This window comes from Strix aluco, chromosome 8, assembly GCF_031877795.1.
Source record: "Strix aluco isolate bStrAlu1 chromosome 8, bStrAlu1.hap1, whole genome shotgun sequence".
In the NCBI taxonomy this organism is placed as follows: domain Eukaryota; kingdom Metazoa; phylum Chordata; class Aves; order Strigiformes; family Strigidae; genus Strix; species Strix aluco.
In genome coordinates this window covers 33,865,255-33,879,197 of record NC_133938.1, presented here as the reverse complement: position 1 = coordinate 33,879,197, position 13,943 = coordinate 33,865,255, and the positions used below count along the sequence as shown (strand labels likewise).

The following is a 13,943-nucleotide window of genomic DNA, read 5'->3' as shown; positions in this document are numbered from 1 at the left end:
CAGCATGAAAGAGCATGGCTTTTGATTCCTAAATATGTGGAATTTAAACTCGGGAGTGTAGTTTTAAAGTAGTAAAGCAGGGTTTGATTCACAAGGCATGTCTCTACATGACATTATCTCTCTGGAAAGGCGTGTGTCTGAGTTGAATTGATATGTGTTTCTTAATGTTTATATGCTTGCAGGAAATCCAGCGATTGCAGGAGGATGCCGATAAAGCTAATAAGCACGCCTCTCTGCTTGAAAGAGAAAATCAGAGACTGGAAATCCAAGTAAAAGATCTTTCACAGCAGGTAGAATAAATGTTGCTGTGGTTAAATGTACTATTTGCAATTTATTTATTAATACGGTGCTGTGTTTCTGAAGTTTACTTGACAGTTGTGTTCAGCCACAGTCATGTAGACTTTGGTTGTCATAAGAGCCTTAGTGATGTTAAAAGCTTCTCCTTAGGACAGCGTGGTATTTTACATTTCTGCTTACAAAACTGGCATAAGTTTAGCTGTATAAAAGTGATGCTGCTTAGGATAATAGTTAAACATCTGACATGGAAAACTCATATATTTAACTTCTTTGATTGGAATGTCCTGTGTTTGTAGAACTGAACACAGATTATCTACTTCTGTTCTTGAAGTGGTTTTCTTTTGTCAAACTGTTTTTTCTATAACATAATTATTTTACAATGATTTATTGATTGTAATAGTTTGTATATTGTAGGAAAAAGTACTTAATTTCCAAGTACTTTATTTCTAATACATTGTTTTTTCAGAGCGAACTTTTGAGTCTGTGCAAGTCTTAGACTAGAATGTTCTCTTTCAGATTCGTGTGCTTTTAATGGAACTTGAAGAAGCTAGAGGCAATCATGTGATTCGTGATGAAGAAGTGAGCTCTGCTGACATCAGTAGCTCTTCTGAAGTGATATCTCAACATCTAGTCTCTTACAGAAATATTGAAGAACTTCAGCAGCAGAATCAGCGTCTCTTGGTGGCTCTTCGGGAGCTGGGAGAGGCGAGAGAAAAAGAGGAGCAAGAAACAACATCATCTAAGTTAGTTATCTGTTCCTTCTAGTAAACTGTTTCTACTAAGTAGTATCAGGGATTTATTCAAACACTTTTCCAGTTTTTTGCTTCTGATTGCTATTGTGTGCATATGTAAGTGAGCATATGCTCATGAGCAGCTATGTAATTCATAAAGGCAAATTGTTATTAAGCAACATTGTCTTCAGGTGTAGATTAAAAGGGCTTTATAGCTATGTATCTTGTAATAGGTCCTCATCAAAATCCAAAGTGAGAATAACTGTCAGTCTTTTAGTGAACATGGCTTCACACAACAGAGGTGTTTCTTGAAAAAGAAAGATAAGTTTTCATTCCTGAAGTAGCTGAAGAAGTTTTGATTCCTTCATAGCTGAAGAAAAAATTGAATATGTGCATATCTAATTCACTAGCTGTAAAGCCCATAGATAACGTAATTCTGGATTTAAAGCGCTTAGCCTGATTCTCTGCTCATGCCACTGACTGTTGTTTGAAGTTGTTCACATGAATAGGATTGCCTCAGTTCTGCTCTTCATGGAAGAGGCCTACTTTACTTGTCACAAAATGGCAAGCCCGATCTTCCTGTAAGTTTGCTCAAAAATCTTGGTGGTGCTTAACTTGTCAAAGATGCAATCAATGTGCACTGAAGGACTTGTGACAAAACGTAAGGGTTGTGTCATCTTGGTACGTCTCACTGTATATGTTACTGAAAACAACTGTTCTTGTTTTTAGAATTTCTGAGCTTCAGAGTCAGCTTGAGGAAGCTCTCAATGAGCTAGAAAAACTGCGTGAATCGCGTCATCATCAGTTGCAGCTTGTTGAGTCTATAGTGCGTCAGCGTGATATGTTCCGCATATTGTTGGCACAGACCACAGGAGCTATCATTCCTTTGCAAGGTAAGCCTCACGTTTCTGCACCATTGAAAAAGAAAAATTGTCATTTGTTATGAGCTTTCAGCAGTGGTGCTGTAATGGTACTAGTAACTTCTGTTACTCGTATTCAACTTTTACCCTTACTCACTAGAAAACCCATGAATTTGGATTTAGACATGTGATTTTATTTTTACAGTATAGTAACTTGCTACGTAATGACTGATGTGTAGTGGTGACTACGTGTGTTCTGGTAGCATATTGTAGGTATAAAGAATCGTTGCTGAGCAGAGCCCAAGACCTTCCTAGCAATACAGTACTGGTTTTAGTCATATTTCAGTGTGGTTAATGATCTTCTGCTTTGACAAGCATTCGTTCAACTGTTTCCTTTAAAATCCCCTTCATTTTTTTTTTTTTTTTTTTTTTTTTAGCTTCAGGTATATTACCAGAGGAGATTTCTCTTACATCTACTCCAAAGCGCCCAAGTTTACCTCAGGCCATGTCAACTCCTGCTCCAGTGTCAATGACTGAGTCAGTGGAGACTGTGGAGGCTAAGGCAGCACTTAAGCAGGTATGTTTTTCAATAAATACGGTAGAAAGCTATCACTATTTCTTTTTACTCTTGTAGGCACGTTAATGTCTGTTCTTTGATGTAGTTGCAGGAAGTTTTTGAGAACTATAAAAAAGAAAAGGCGGAGAATGACAAGTTGCTGAATGAACAAAATGAAAAGCTTCAGGAGCAGGTCACAGACTTGAGGTCACAAAATGCAAAGATATCCACACAGCTGGAGTTTGCCTCCAAACGGTAAATCGGCTATTTAAATTCACTGCCTTGTGTGTGTGTTCTCTGTCAGTAGAATCATGTGGACTGGTTGGTATCGTTTGCTCAAGAAGAGTTGCAAGTTAAACATTAATATTGTCTATTCTGTTAAAGAACACAAAGGAAATAGTGAAGGTGGGATCAAGAACATACCTTCTAGTTGAGTGAGCCACATGTGTGCAAACTGACACACAAGAACATGAAACATACACCTGTGTACATACACCTCTTGCAATTATATCCAACAATTTAATGTGGCAAACACATACTTTGCTTTGTTATTCCATGGGAAGTTATGAAATGCTGCAGGATAACGTTGAAGGCTATCGTCGAGAAATAACATCCCTGCATGAAAGAACCCAGAAACTCACAGCAACAACTCAGAAGCAAGAGCAGATAATTAACACTATGACTCAAGACCTGAGGGGAGCTAATGAAAAACTGGCAGTGGCAGAGGTTAGTAATACAGTGTGTTTATACTGCTAGATATTCCAAGTTAGCACAAGAGTTTTTCATATTGAAAGCTGTCAGAACTTGAGAGTGTGGCTTTTTGCGTGCATCAGCTGTTAAATTTGTCAGAGTTTGTGTGCACGTTTATTTGGTGCCTACATTTGTCAAACAGTTGTGTTCTTACTGTTCTTGGCTTAATTTGCGTGGATTTTAATTTACAATCTATAGCCTTAAATGCTCTTTCAAAATAGCATTAACAGATCATAAAAAATACTGAAATTGCTGGACAGATTTGGGATTGGTAACAAAGCTCTTGGTATTTGCTGTCTTTTAAAGGTGAGAGCAGAAAACTTAAAAAAAGAGAAAGATATCTTAAAGATGTCAGATGTGCGTTTGACTCAGCAACGTGAGTCTTTATTAGTTGAACAAAGAGGACAGAACTTGCTGCTTACTAACTTGCGAACCATTCAGGTATGTGGTATTGTTCTTATGTCCAAGTTTGGTCTGTCTTTCAGAGTTTTCAGTAAATACCCATGGGAATCAAATAAAACAGTCATGAGATGGGTGGATTTTTTTTTTTTTTTGTTACAAATTGACACTGAACATAAAATGTTTGAGTAACTTCTTTAAGCAAGTTTTTTATTCCTATCCTAAATTATGATATTCTGTTATTTACCTGGGCAAAGCCCTGAGAATTTTGAGTTGATGAGAAGGGTTTTCACAATAAAATGAAAACAAAACACATGAAATAAAGTGAAAAGAAAAAAATCTGTCTGTTGATTTTTATGATAGCAAAATATACCAGAGCCTGCCTTGGTAGTTTATTTTCCTATTGTTTTAAGGTATATTTACTTTTATTTTTTATGTCTTCTGTTGGAAGGTATATTGATTCTAGAGTATAAATATTTAAGGTTGCACATTTTATCATGTGACTGAATTCTGTTTTCGTAGTAGAACTTCTGTGATTTTTTTTTTAATGCCTGGAATTAGACTGCATGGATAATAGATTTTCTTCTAATAAAACTTATTGTATCAATATTATTAAATCTTTCAAAACTAAGTCAAAACGTTGTAAGTGCTACTTTGCATAATTTTCTGTATCTACCTGTTATTGCTTGCTCCCTGCAGTAATAATTTTGTGTATGGAGGAAGTGTTGTGACAATTTTTTTTGAAGTGCTGCAGTAATTCAGAAGGAAATTATTGAAGTGTATTGTAAGCATAGTGCATTGGGCTCTTTTTTATCAGGGAATACTGGAGAGGTCCGAGACAGAAACAAAGCAACGACTCAATAATCAGATAGAAAAGCTAGAGCGTGAGATATCTCAGCTGAAGAAGAAACTAGAAAGCGAGGTGGAACAAAGACATTCCCTTACCAAAAATCAAGAGGTAAGTATAACTATAAATATGCTAAACATGTTTTATACGTGTTTAATAAAGCCACAGTGGCATGACTTCCACCAACTTATAGTGTATCGTTTTTCATACGTGAAATTTATAAACATACAAACATATTTGGTCTTTGTGCCATTTGTGAATAATTACAAGTTTAAGAACCTTGTGTTTTCAGGTTCATATCCTGGATCTTAAGAGGCAACTCGAGACTGAGACAAACCGTCACATTAACACGAAGGAGCTTTTAAAGAATGCCCAGAAAGAAACTGCCATGTTGAAACAGCAGCTTAACAACACGGAGGCTCAGCTAGCATCTCAATCATCTCAGAGGGTTCCAGGGAAAGGTAAGATGTTTTTCTACATTGCATTTCTCTTTATGTTAAATATTGCTGTTTGAAGAATGGTAAAATTTGTAATAACTTATCATTAGGAGGACAGTACACAAAATAATACATAATAAACCTCTTCATGATTACAATCACATATTTGAACAAATGATAACCAGGATGATTTGTTAAAGTAAAATGAATGTCCAAGCAGTCTTTGACAAAGGATAAAAATAAAGCAAAACTTACTAAAAGGTACCTTTTATTTTTATTTGAAGGAACTTAAGTCTATTAGGTTGCTTATTTTTAAATAGCCAGCTTTTTTTGTCTGATTCAACAATGTTTATTGTAAGCTGCTATTTTGGTTAGGGCTGACAATTTTATTTAGGGAAGCTTTGTGAGGGTGATTGTTTTTCCATGTTGTTATCCTAAGAAGACTTCAGTTTTCAACAGAACAGTTGTTTAAAAAACTGAATTAAACCTCATTAATGTTAATGAATGTGTTCTAATATTATAGGTCAGCCTAGTACAAATGAAGATGTGGATGATCTTGTAAGTCGACTAAGACAAGCTGACGAACAAGTTAATGACCTGAGAGAAAGACTCAAGACTAGTTCTAGTAATGTGGAACAGTACAGGGCCATGGTTCTTAGTCTAGAGGAATCCCTTAATAAGGAAAAACAAGTAAGTAGTAACCGTTGTGTATTAGAGCAAAATGATAAACAAAGTGAAAGATTTTTTCTTTGTACTACAGGACAGTCCATAGGATTATGGGAGGAATTACAAAAAAACTAAAGTTACTTTAGAAGGCATTGGAATGTACTGAGTATGAATATGTAAGACCATATTTTAGACAACTTTATTAAAAACATTTATGGAAATACTAAATGATTTTGCAGCGTATTTTTAAAATGTTGAATAGTAAATTTGACTCAAAGCTGCATTCTGCTAATGTCCTCCTTCAAAAGAGGGGAATTGACTTTTAAAAACTCTTCCTTATAACCCTGTGATCAATGATGAAAAATATTAATTAGCTGTCAATCAAAAGCGGTTAATTTCACGCCTTCTGCATCAGTAAGGTCTTCAGTGATGCAAAAGAACACTCTGTATGTGTTAGCTTAAGAATGACCTTCTGATCTGTAATACACTCCACCATGTTAATAGCGAATGAAGCCTGTTCTTCCAAGCTGCTCAGCATATCAAAATAAAATAGATGGGGGAAACAGAATTCTCATTTTCTACTGAAGTAACAGCATCAGTAGACGATGGAGTGCTCTTTGTCCAGTACCCAAGTTACCTGTCTGTGTTCTGTTACTGTAAAAACTTCATCGTGGCTTGATATGCTTTAACAATATTGCAGATTCTAGTGCATAAAAAAAGATATGCTGGCTACTACACTTTAGAGTGCTGTCACCTAAAACTTTTCTTAGGTGTACTTCATGAGGTATTGCAGCTTTGAAGGGAGGAAAAAAAAAAAAGAAAAAAAATCAACATTATTTGTGATTCTCCATATTTTCAATGTTGTTGTTCTAAATGAGATGCTGAGAATACCTATTTTGACTTAAGTTAATAAAATACTGGTTTCACATGAGAATACCATATTTAAAGGAAAAAAAATTGATCTGTTATGATGGATTTTAATGAAGGTGACGGAGGAAGTTCGTGCAACAGTTGAAGCTCGTCTGAAGGAGTCTTCAGAGTATCAGGCACAGCTAGAAAAAAAGCTGATGGAGTCAGAGAAAGAAAAGCAAGAGCTACAAGAGGAGAAACGTAAAGCTGTGGAGAATATGGAACAACAGGTATGCACTGAATGCCCCCCCCTTAAACTCCCTTGTAGACAGTCCACAGAATGCGTTTTTACAGAATTCCCTAAACTTGTTGGTTTTCACAGTATAGTAGTGTCCATAACTAAATCTTTTAAGATGTACAAAAGGCTAACTAAATTTGTGAGAGGTTTCCAAGCATGAATAGTACATTAACCTTATCACTTTGTTAGGGTGATTGTGCATGTAAAGCTGTTACTGTCTTCCTGAACTTTGAGCAGAATTTGCAGAAAAACATGAGAAAAGCCTTTGAGAAAGGTTTCAGAAAACCTTTTTGGAACATGAGCCAAAACCAAAGTTGTAGCGTGCATGTCTCTTAAAACTGGAGTGTTCTATGCCCTTATTTGTCTGTTTTATATTTGGGCTCTTATTGGGGTTGAAAGAAGCAAGATGACTGCAACAGGAACTACTGCAGGCCCAACTCTGAAAGAACAGTAATATATTTTTACCAGGAAAGAGCTCTATGTCAGTAAATCAAAATATTGGAAGTATTTCTCTTTAGGTTAAAATTAGTATTTAAAAATAGCCACCCTTCAGTTCTACTATTCATGACTGTCTACATTCAAAGCCTTGCTGTGTTCAATACTCTGTAAAATCCTTGGCCATTTAGTCTTGGTTTTGTTCTTGTTTTGTTTTTTTTGTTGTTTCCCCCCTCCCCCATCACTGTAGCTGTCAGAACTAAAGAAGAGTCTGTCAACCGTGCAATCAGAAGTTCAGGAAGCTCTTCAGAGAGCCAGCACAGCTCTGAATAATGAACAACAAGCCAGACGTGACTGCCAGGAACAAGTATGTTTGTAGTATTTGCCTACTTTAGCCAGAGGTAGTAAACTCAACATTAGTTTTTCATTGTTTTCCAGTTGAACTCCAAACATTTTTAAAGGTAGTTGAGTCTCTCCAGAGACTCATGGAGGCAAGAAAAGTGCTCTGTTTTGTGAACAGCTGCTTATGTAATGCTGCATTTTTCTACCTGATCAAGCATTGCAGTAATATCAACTAAACTGACTTTGAATATAAAGTTGTGCTACAAGCACAGTTTGTGTCACATTTAAGAAAACAACAGAAGATGCAATGGATTACTGTTTCTAAGGTCTGTTTCGTTATGTAAAAAAAAATGATTGGAGAATGTAATTAATTGTTTTTAATGAATTACTATCTCAGTCTAAGAGGGGATCAAAAAAGAAAACTCTCGCAACCAGACAGCGGGGAAAATACCTTTCTAACTCGAAGCATAGTTGTCTTTTAAAACTGTGGGGTAGTATGGTATTTTTGTTACCAACCGTTTTTAAAGGGAATCTCCTTTTCTGCAGGAGAGAATTCCAGCAACACTGATCAGTGTAAAAGATGTAGAAAAACTTTGGCTGTTGCTTAATCCAACCCAAAACTTAAAAGATGGGCATTTCCATTTTTTTCAGCTAATCCTATGACCATAGTCTGTCCTTAGCTTTTTAACCTCATCCAGTGGATGTCCATAGACTAATACCTCCCTCTTATCCATGCAGAACCTACAGCAAGAGGTTTGACTGTAGAGTCTCTGACAATAGAGAGTGTGTCCTCCTGCTAGCCACTCAAAGAAAATTATTTAAAATTCTATTTTTTCTTAAAGGGAGTTGTTCTGAGCTTATCCATTTTTTTGTACTTGAGAATGACAGTGGTTTTGGCCAGTGGTTTTCTTTTTGTTTAGTGGTTATGGATTTTGTCTAGAATTTGAGAATCTCTTTGTACACCTCAAATATATAACATGGAAGGTAACAATCTATTTTTTATATTTTTTCTGCAGGCAAAGATGGCTTCTGAAGCTCAGAATAAATATGAACGGGAATTAATGCTTCATGCTGCCGATGTTGAAGCATTACAGGCTATTAAAGACCAAGTTGCCAAGAATGCAGCGGTAAGGCAGCAGCTAGAGGATGCTGCTCAGAAAGCTGAGTCTGAATTGTTAGAGTGCAGAGCCTCCTGGGAAGAGAGAGAGAGAATGATGAAGGTATGATTGTTTTTTATGGTTTCAGTGGGTTTTTTTCAGTTAACAGAAATTCAGCAACAGAATTCACAGCCATTGAACAATTTTGTTGTAGGATGAAGCTTCAAAACTTGCATCCCGCTGTGAAGATTTGGAAAAACAAAATCGATTATTACATGAACAGCTGGAAAGTCTGAGTGATAAGATGGTGACTTCTATGAAGGAAGCCATACCAACTGCAGTGAATGTTTCTCTTAATGAGGAAGGCAAATCCCAGGAACAAATCTTAGAAATTCTTAGGTAAATCTAGCTCTCGGCTCCTTCTCTCAGTGGTTATAAAGTAGTTGCCAAATTAAATTGTTCTGTATTTATATTTGAAGGATAACGTATAAAATTTAAGCACTTTTTTGCTAAGTAAGATGTGGTTGTGCTACCTCAGTAACTAATAGAGGAGATTTCTTTCTAGTCCTAGTAAAAAACTGTGGGTCAATTATGACAACAAGCTAAATTGGATTTTAGCAAATTTGATTGGTAAGAAAGTTTCATAGAGGTGATTTTTTTCTCATTGTGGTTTTTAGGGGTTTTTTGTAAATTTTCAATAATTTTTATCTAGGATTTTCTTTTGGTCTTTCTGAACTGATTTCTATACTTAGTAGACCTTCAGATGTAAGATGCTTCAACTTAAAATGCTTTGTCTTGCATTTTCATTGACATGACGTGTGGTTCATTTTCTTACTGCAGATTTATACGTCGAGAAAAGGAGATTGCAGAAACTAGATTCGAAGTGGCCCAGGTGGAGAGTTTGCGTTACCGTCAGAGAGTGGAGCACCTGGAGAGGGAACTCCAGGAACTGCAGGACAGTCTCAATGCTGAGAGGGAGAAGGTGCAGGTATGGTTGGATATTACTGGTTATGATTTCAATAAGTAGAGAGGGCTGTTCTCTATGTTCTACTCTTTGTCTTTGCTGCCTGTGCCCAAAAATGAAGTTTTGGAAGAGTCGGGAGCCTGTAAACTGATGTTGCTATATAGCCAAATAGAGGACCTTGTTCTGAGTCCCGTGAAGCAGTGTGGCAATTCCAAAATCACATAAATAGGAAAAATAAAGATAATTTATCTCAATTTTTTTCCCATCTCCCATTTCTTAAGTGATACTTGGTTTGAATGTACATGTGAGATAATGAATGCCATGATAGCTCTCCAAGATGGTGTTATGCCAGATCCAGGTAAGTATATATGCATGTGCAAGCAAAACAAATGACCGAGTTAAATCTTTTTAAAAGGTAACAGCAAAAACCATTGCACAGCATGAAGAATTAATGAAAAAAACTGAGACCATGAACGTACTGATAGAAACCAACAAGATGCTAAGAGAAGAGAAGGAGAGGCTAGAACAAGAGCTACAACAAATTCAAGCAAAGGTTAGTACTGAGGTTCATGTAAATTTTTCAGATATTCAAGCTGGTGAGTTAGTGTTTGGATATACCATTGCAAATTACAATAAATACATGATTTAGATTGTGATTATTCCTTTACATCATACAAATGAGGAAACCTTCCATTTAGAATTTTAGAAGACATTAGTCCACCTAGCACACTGAAGAGTTTAAAGTTCAGTTTTCTTTAAATGAAACTGAAAATCAGCATTTATCCTTGGTTAGAGGTATACCAGTAACAAGGATATTATCAGCGGATAAGTGAAAAATGGCACAGGAATACATATAAAGCTCACAACAACTTTATTAAGACTTTAAAAGGGAAATACTGCCTCTTCCCATTCTACACAGCAGTTACTTTAATGGAATCCAGTGCAGTGTTGCTTGGCTTCTAACATGTAATGAGTAATCTGTTTCCTGTACCAAAGCAGAAAGAGTGAGAATCTAAGATTGTGAAGTTGTACGTATATTTTTTTCTCTCTCTATAGGATCATCCTTTGCTCTTGCTCCTCATCCTTCTCCCTGCCCCCAGCTGACACTGAAAGGCAGAGATTTGGAAAAGAAGCTATATCATGACTTGAGGGTGTTGATCTTGCTCTCTCTGTCCCTCTTTCTATCGTTGTTCAAGGCCTACTGTACTCTATTTCCTTCAGTCTCATAAGATCCAGAGCATTTAATCCCCAATTGTGTTTCTTCAGGTACGCAAGCTTGAGGCAGACATTCTACCTCTACAAGAGTCTAATGCTGAACTGAGTGAGAAAAGTGGAATGTTGCAGGCGGAGAAAAAGCTGTTGGAAGAAGATGTTAAACGCTGGAAAGCCCGGACTCAGGTGGGGGATGCATGTTTTGAAAGAAGGTGATGGGGGATGGGAACAGCTAAAAAAAGTTCTAAGTTTTCTTAAAACAACAACAAATTAAGAATGTGTTTGAATTATAAAGCATTGTTTATGCAGCTTCACAATAGGCTATTATAATTCATAAGCATTCCAAATCAAAACACAAAAGCAGTAGCTTTAATTCAGAGAGACTTTTGGGGTATAACTGTATAATCATCTTAGAAAATGCAAACTTTTCTCAACCTTTCAGCATTTATTGAGTCAACAGAAGGACACTGATCTCGAAGAGTATCGGAAGCTGCTTTCAGAGAAGGAGGCAAACACAAAGCGTATACAACAAATGAGCGAAGAAACAGGCAGGCTTAAAGCAGAAATAGCCAGGTGTGGTATAAGTCAATTAGTAAAGAGTTTTTTGCAAAGTGAAATATTTTAAATAAAGCTGTATCTGGAAGTGTAATTTCTCAAGTGTCTACATGTAACTATGAAACCTTTGGTATTCTTACTGTAGCTTAGTAATATGCAGGTAAAATGAAGTCAGAATTGTTTTGGAAACTGTCATTTAGCTGAACTTACTCTACACAAATGTGTTGTAGAATAATTTGTATTCTACAAATAGTCATTTCTACTGCAAAATCCTAGAAAACATAATTCACTGCAGATAATGCCTGTGATATTACATAAATGAGCAAAATTGAAATGTACTGATTATTTCAGAGATCTCATTTGCATCTTCCTCTAATCTCTTGTTATTTAGAACTACTGCATCCTTGACTACAAGCCAGAATCTTGTTCAGAGCCTGAAGGATGAAGTAACTAAAATAAGAACAGAAAAGGATACTTTGCAGAAAGAACTAGATGCTAAAGTGGCTGACATACAGGAAAAAGTGAAAACTATAACACAGGTCAAGAAAATTGGGCGCAGATACAAGACTCAGTATGAGGAGCTAAAAGCACAACATGATAAGGTAGATTTTCTTTGCAAACAAAGAAAAAGCATATTAAAAAAATATGTTTTCACTTAGTCATGTATTATCTAGCTAATGATCTTCACTTTCCCTTAGTATAATACTGTATGAATACTTACCTGTGAAGAGAAAAGCAGAAAATTACGTCGTTTATTCTGTTGTCAGCACAAACTGCCACAAAACGTGAACTGCATATCACTTCGTGTTTTGCAGTATTCTTAACAGAACTTTAATGTTTATTAGAATTCCTGGGTTTTGCCCAAAACTTTTTAAACGATCAATTTACATGCAAAAGCAACTTGTGAAAGTAATGACATTCTAATTGGATAGTACCCTTTAGCTTAATACTGCTTGATATATTTCAGATGGTTGCCGAAGCATCAACTCAGTCTTTTGTAGAACAACAAGAAGAGCAAGTTTCTGTCCAGGAAGTACAAGAGCTGAAAGAGGCTCTCAGTCAAGCTGAAGTGAAGACGAAGACTTTGGAAACTCAGGTTGAAAGTTTGCAAAAGGTAAGAACAGAGTGAATAAGGTAAAAACAATGAACAATTTCATAGTACTGTGTTCTGCTGCAATCTTAAATGTGTAATTGAAGAATGTGAGGGTGTTTTTCTGTATGTGTCTGTGTGTGCACATGTATGCACAGGAATATGTGAAGTGACCTATTTGTGCCTCTACCATGTTGGGAGAGAGGGACCTTAAACCTGGTTTAAATCCTGTGTCTAGTGTGTTTCACATTGTTTCTTGGAATAAATAAGTGAGAAAGAGAATGCTATTGTCTCAACTATTGCATTCAGAGGACTGGACTCCTGTATTACTGATTAGAAGCCTTTTAACCTTAATACAGTGGCCAGCTAATACTAAGTCCTCAGAGCCTGTTAGGCTATATATTTGCTAAAGTAGCTGGTTGTGGCCAATAGCTTCAATCTCTCTTTCTCTCTCTAGACTATAGCAGAAAAGGAAGCTGAAGTTAGAAATCTTCAGGAGCAGATAACACAGCTACAGTCAGAACTTGCTCGTTTTCATCAAGATTTGCAAGAGAAGACTACACAGGAAGAACAGCTCAGGCAACAGATCACTGAGAAAGAAGAGAAAACTAGGAAGACGTTGCTTGCAGCCAAGCAGAAAATTGCACAGTTAGCTGGTACAGTAATTTTTTTTTTTCTATCCTTAAGGTGTTGTCTTGTGTTTGGGTGTTTGACTATTCCTATGGGAAAGCATTTAGACAGGATGCTTGGGAAAATATGGCCTGCTTCATATTTTACTTAAAAGTTTGTTCTAGATTAGACGTTACAGGTATTGTTCTAAAACTTAAATTTTAATTCCTTAAGGAGATAATAAAAGTATATAACTAGCTGTACACTGCAGGTAGAAAAAGTTTTGCTTAGTTTTGGCCAGCCAATGTGAGAACTCCCATTTTTTTATCCTTCTTTTGATTGGAGCAGACTGACCCTACTAACAACTCGGGTAATTGCCCCCTTCCCTCATGCCTTCCCTAAGTGTACAGGTGGAAAACATACTGCCACCTCTATTTTTAATGAATATTGAGAGGAATGATGGTGTAAGAGCTTGCTGAAAGCATCTTGTTCTTTTGTGACTACTTTATTTATATATATATTTATTTTTATTTAATTGGAATTAAATGGAAAAATGGCATGTGAAAGTTAAAATTACTTTTAAGAGCTCCTTTGATAGCTTAACGTTTTTAAGATTTCAAAATCCTTACTAACCTATTAAAATAGCCATGTATTCAGTATGCAGAGACTTAGTAGGCAGCTTTACAGTGGCAAGACTGAATTCTTTCCTATTCAATTAGGTACAAAAGAACAGCTAACAAAAGAAAATGAAGAGTGGAAGCAAAAGAGCAGCTCATTAGAAGAGCAGAAGACTGAATTGGAGGTGCGGATGAGTGCACTCAAATCACAGTATGAGGGTCGAATCTGCCGTCTGGAAAGAGAGCTTAGAGAGCATCAAGAGCGACACCACGAACAGAGAGATGAGCCACCAGAGTCTACAAACAAGGTACAAAATCCTTTTAGCTAACTC

At 36.3% G+C, this 13,943-nt stretch overlaps 1 protein-coding gene across 3 annotated transcripts in view; it reads left to right on the top strand.

Moving 5' to 3' along the window:
* Positions 1-13,943, top strand: part of TPR (translocated promoter region, nuclear basket protein) — a 39,640-nt gene that overhangs the window by 10,909 nt on the left and 14,788 nt on the right. For all 3 annotated transcript variants that reach the window (XM_074833143.1, XM_074833142.1, XM_074833140.1), the window contains exons 13-34: positions 183-290; positions 814-1,040; positions 1,758-1,921; positions 2,326-2,465; positions 2,551-2,699; positions 3,008-3,170; positions 3,501-3,635; positions 4,411-4,551; positions 4,733-4,901; positions 5,401-5,567; positions 6,530-6,682; positions 7,376-7,492; positions 8,484-8,687; positions 8,779-8,963; positions 9,405-9,552; positions 9,944-10,081; positions 10,795-10,926; positions 11,183-11,313; positions 11,687-11,897; positions 12,263-12,409; positions 12,843-13,041; positions 13,714-13,919. In XM_074833143.1, the coding sequence (XP_074689244.1) occupies positions 183-290; positions 814-1,040; positions 1,758-1,921; positions 2,326-2,465; positions 2,551-2,699; positions 3,008-3,170; positions 3,501-3,635; positions 4,411-4,551; positions 4,733-4,901; positions 5,401-5,567; positions 6,530-6,682; positions 7,376-7,492; positions 8,484-8,687; positions 8,779-8,963; positions 9,405-9,552; positions 9,944-10,081; positions 10,795-10,926; positions 11,183-11,313; positions 11,687-11,897; positions 12,263-12,409; positions 12,843-13,041; positions 13,714-13,919 (3,534 nt within the window). The remainder of the gene's footprint in view (positions 1-182; positions 291-813; positions 1,041-1,757; positions 1,922-2,325; positions 2,466-2,550; positions 2,700-3,007; positions 3,171-3,500; positions 3,636-4,410; positions 4,552-4,732; positions 4,902-5,400; positions 5,568-6,529; positions 6,683-7,375; positions 7,493-8,483; positions 8,688-8,778; positions 8,964-9,404; positions 9,553-9,943; positions 10,082-10,794; positions 10,927-11,182; positions 11,314-11,686; positions 11,898-12,262; positions 12,410-12,842; positions 13,042-13,713; positions 13,920-13,943) is intronic.